Raw genomic sequence first — 4,273 nt, forward strand, 5'->3', positions numbered from 1 at the left:
TTTTTTACCGACGACGATATCACAGACGGTTTATGTCCATCTTTAAATCCGTTTATAATTTCAAAAACTGTCAGTAATAATTTAAAAATCTGTCTATAAATCAGTCTGTATATATATATTTTTTAGTAGTGAAAGTAACGATGTTACAAATGAAGGGAGTACAAATTTTAAAGAAGAAACAGGTTAATATTATTTATTTTGTATCAGTTAAAAGTCTATGCATGTAATTGACTAATTTCAAATGTCTAATATTTTAATTTTCTTTTCTCACTAAACTGTCACTTCATTATGAATGATAAAAATATTCATACCTGCCAAAATTCAACCAGAAACTGATTAGTTCTTTTCATTTATTAAACAAGAGAAATTTTACTTTCTACACTCATGTTTGTTTTTGGTATCGAATATAGGGTATATTATTTTTACACTTTTTTCAGTAAATTAATTTTTATTAATATTTGAAAAAGTCTATAAATGTATATTTTAGATGTACTCAAGCGCTTCTAATTTTATATACAACATGAACTTCACCTTTTTACAATTAACGAGTAAAGTTACTTTCTATAATAAAACAAATTATACAAGAAATTATATCAACAGAATAAAACTAATTATTATTGAATATTAATATATTGGTCACTATTTTTTTATTTTTTAAGTTTTGACTATTGTCATGCGGTGGTATCCGATAACAAGTCAGCAAGCATTTTCACTACATTCTAACTCTGATTGAAGGTGAAAAACATTTTCCACAGGGAAAACGTTAATGAGAAAACTGATTGCTACAAACTTTGAAAATTGCGTACATTAGTAAAAGCAAGAGAGATGGTGCACTTATGCCTATTTATATCATTGTTCTTGGAGTCATTTTTGTGCCACCACTTGAGTTTTTTCTTACCATTCCACGCTTGTTTTGCGATTTTAAGCATGGGAAAATACCCAAGCTTTGCTTTTGCTATTGTTCTCCTTTTGACTTCAGTTTTAGTGTCATGTTCCTATGTCTATTCATCATTTGAATGCATTGAAGAAGAGAGGCAAGCTCTTCTCAAGCTCAAAGGAAGCTTTGAAGATCCATTGCAAAGGCTTTCCTCATGGCAAGGAAATGATTGTTGCCATTGGAAAGGTATAGGTTGCAACAACATTACAGGACATGTTGTTATTCTTGACCTTAGGAATCCATGCTTCTCCCCAAAGGGTCAAGGAGATGTTCCAGAAAATTGTTCCTTTTCCAAAAGTAAGCTTGAAGCTCAACATGTTCACCCTTCTCTACAACAGTTCAAATATCTCACTTATTTGGACTTGAGTGGGAACAATTTCAATGATAGCCCTATACCAATGTTCATCCATTCCATGGAGCATTTGAAATTCCTCTCTCTCTCTGATGCCCATTTTAGTGGGAGGATCCCCAACAATCTTGGAAATCTCACTAAGTTATCCTTTCTTGATCTCAGCTTCAATTCTTTTTTATACTCTGATGACATTTATTGGGTTTCAAAACTTTCATCTCTCCAAGAACTTTACATGAGTGATGTGTATCTTGAGAAGGCACAAAATTTATTCCAGGTACTTAACATGCTTCCTTCTTTGCTAAAATTGGACTTGATGAATTGCAGTATAAAGAAAGTGTCTAGTCATAATCAACTTGTGAGTTCCACAAACCTTTCTAGACTTCAAGTCCTTAATCTCAATGACAATGGACTTAAAGCCCCAGATCTGGATACTTTTAGAAACATGAGTTCCATTGAATATCTTGACCTTTCTTACAACAACCTAAGTTCAGTTCCATTTTGGTTGGGTAATTGTACCCAACTTGCAGATTTGTATCTAGGAAGTAACACACTTCACAGCTCATTCCCAGATGCTCTTCAAAATTTGACATCCTTGACACTCTTGGACATCTCCCAAAACAGTATTGATTTTGTTCCATCGTGGTTAGGTAGTCTAAAAGGTGTTCTGTACCTCAATCTTTCATTGAATCATATAAATCATGTTGAGGGTTCTCTAATATCAATTTTGGGGAATATGTGCCATCTTCTATCACTAGATTTGTCAAGAAACAACATTCAAGGAGATGTACTTGTTGGCCATTTACAATCTAGATGCATGAGATATGATTTAAAGGGACTTGATTTGAGTGACAACAAACTCAATGGTGTTTTGCCAACATGGTTAAGTGAGCTTGAAAATTTGGAAGTACTCGCACTTCAGTCCAATTTATTTTATGGTCCTATTCCACCTTATTTTGGAAAATTTTCAAACTTGATGTATCTAAATCTCGCTGACAATCGTTTAAATGGATCAATTCCAGACTCTCTTGGACAACTGAAAAATCTAAGTGCATTGGATATTTCTAGAAATCAGTTGGGTGGGGATTTTCCTTGTAATATAACAGAACTTGTCAATCTACAGTATTTGCTTCTTTACAGTAACAATTTAAACGGTTCTCTTCCTAGTTGTATTGGGCAACTTGTCAATATAATCACCCTGCGTCTCTCTTTTAATCATTTTTATGGTGTTATTCCTAGGAGTATTGAGCATTTAGCAAGCCTAGAAAGCCTAGATATCTCAGAAAACTTTTTGAATGGTACAATTCCTGAAAACCTTGGTCAACTTTCCAAATTGCACACCCTCTATCTTTCTAGCAATTATTTTCATGGGAAAATTCCGCATAGTCTTGGTCCACTTTTGAACTTGCGCAACATAGACTTGTCTAGCAACCATTTGGAGGGCATGATTTCTGAGGTCATATTTCCCAAGCAACTTGTATACTTGAACCTCACCAATAACCATATCTCAGGCTCACTTCCTCAAAATATTGCTGAAAGATTGCCCAATGCTACTCACATCCTTCTTGGAAGCAACCACATTAATGAATCAATTCCTGATTCACTGTGCAAAGTGCACTCCTTATACCATCTTGACCTTTCAGCCAACAAATTATTTGGAAAAATTCCTAATTGTTGGAGTTCTATTCATGGATTGAATGAGATAAATTTGTCCTCTAACAAATTATCTGGTGTTATTCCAAGTTCATTTGGCTATCTTTCCACTTTAGTATGGTTGCATTTGAACAATAACAGTCTTCAAGGGGAGTTTCCATCATTTTTGAGAAATTTTAAACAATTGTTAATTTTAGATCTTGGAGAGAATCAGATGTCAGGGATTATACCCTCTTGGATTGGGGACACCTTTTACTCAATGCAAATTCTTATTCTGAGGCAAAATAAGTTTCATGGAGACATTCCTTCACAAATATGCCAACTTTCTAAACTACAAATATTGGACCTTTCCAGTAACATGTTGGTGGGATCAATACCTGATTGCATTGGAAACTTCACTGGAATGATTTTAGGAAATAAATCATCAACTTCCCAAACTCTTGAAGAGCCAAGGTATCTTGAATGGTATGATGAAGAAGCCAGCCAAATTATGAAAGGAAAAGAACTTCACTATAGTAGAAATTTAAAATATGTTGTAAACATGGACTTGTCAAATAACAATTTAAGGGGACCTATTCCTGAAGGAATAACTTTTCTTACTGCATTACTAGGCCTAAATTTGTCACACAATCCTCTGTTAGGGGAAATTCCTAGAGGGATTGGGAACATGAAGTCATTGGAATCTTTGGATGTTTCTCATGATCAACTTTCAGGCACAATTCCAAAGGAGATGTCTAGCTTGACTTTTCTAAGCCACTTAAACTTGTCCTACAACAACCTTTCAGGAACAATTCCACAAGAAAATCAATTTTCAAGCCTTGATGATCCATATTATATTTATGTTGGCAACCCATTTCTCTGTGGTGATCCATTGCTGAAGTGTGCTCCTGTAGAAAATGAGAGAAATGATGATGAAGATGCAGATAGCAGACAAGAAAGGTCAGAGAAAGTATGGTTTTACTTTGTAATAGCGCTTGGATTTGCTATTGGGTTTTGGACAACAGTTGGACTTTTATTGTTGAAGAAGAGTTGGAGGCAAGCTTACTTTGAATACATTGATGAGGCAACTGATTGGATGCATGTGACAATTTCAATTATGTTAGCAAAAAATGTGTGAAAAACTCTGTTGGTGAATGACACGTGATTGTCTTTATGCCTATTGTTTGCAAGTTCTATGCCCTTGTATACATATTTTAAGTTTACTTTTTACTGCCAATGAGTTACTCAACTTCTAAGTAAAAGCTAGTTATTGAATTTCCACTATTTTAACTAAAGCTTTCATATTCATCAATAGTCCAATTTACTCTTTGAAGGAAGATGCTTAGAGGCATGAG

The 4,273-nt window shown here is 34.2% G+C and overlaps 1 protein-coding gene across 1 annotated transcript; it reads left to right on the top strand.

Annotated features, from left to right (window-relative positions):
• Positions 1-927: 927 nt before the first annotated feature.
• LOC113871461 (receptor-like protein EIX2) lies at positions 928-4,056 on the top strand. Its single transcript, XM_027508556.1, has one exon. It carries the CDS (start codon positions 928-930, stop codon positions 4,054-4,056), a length of 3,129 nt encoding a protein of 1,042 aa, XP_027364357.1.
• The last annotated feature ends 217 nt before the right edge of the window (positions 4,057-4,273 follow it).

This window comes from Abrus precatorius, unplaced genomic scaffold (genome assembly GCF_003935025.1).
Source record: "Abrus precatorius isolate BTA unplaced genomic scaffold, Abrus_2018 Scaffold7, whole genome shotgun sequence".
NCBI classification, from domain to species: Eukaryota; Viridiplantae; Streptophyta; class Magnoliopsida; order Fabales; family Fabaceae; genus Abrus; species Abrus precatorius.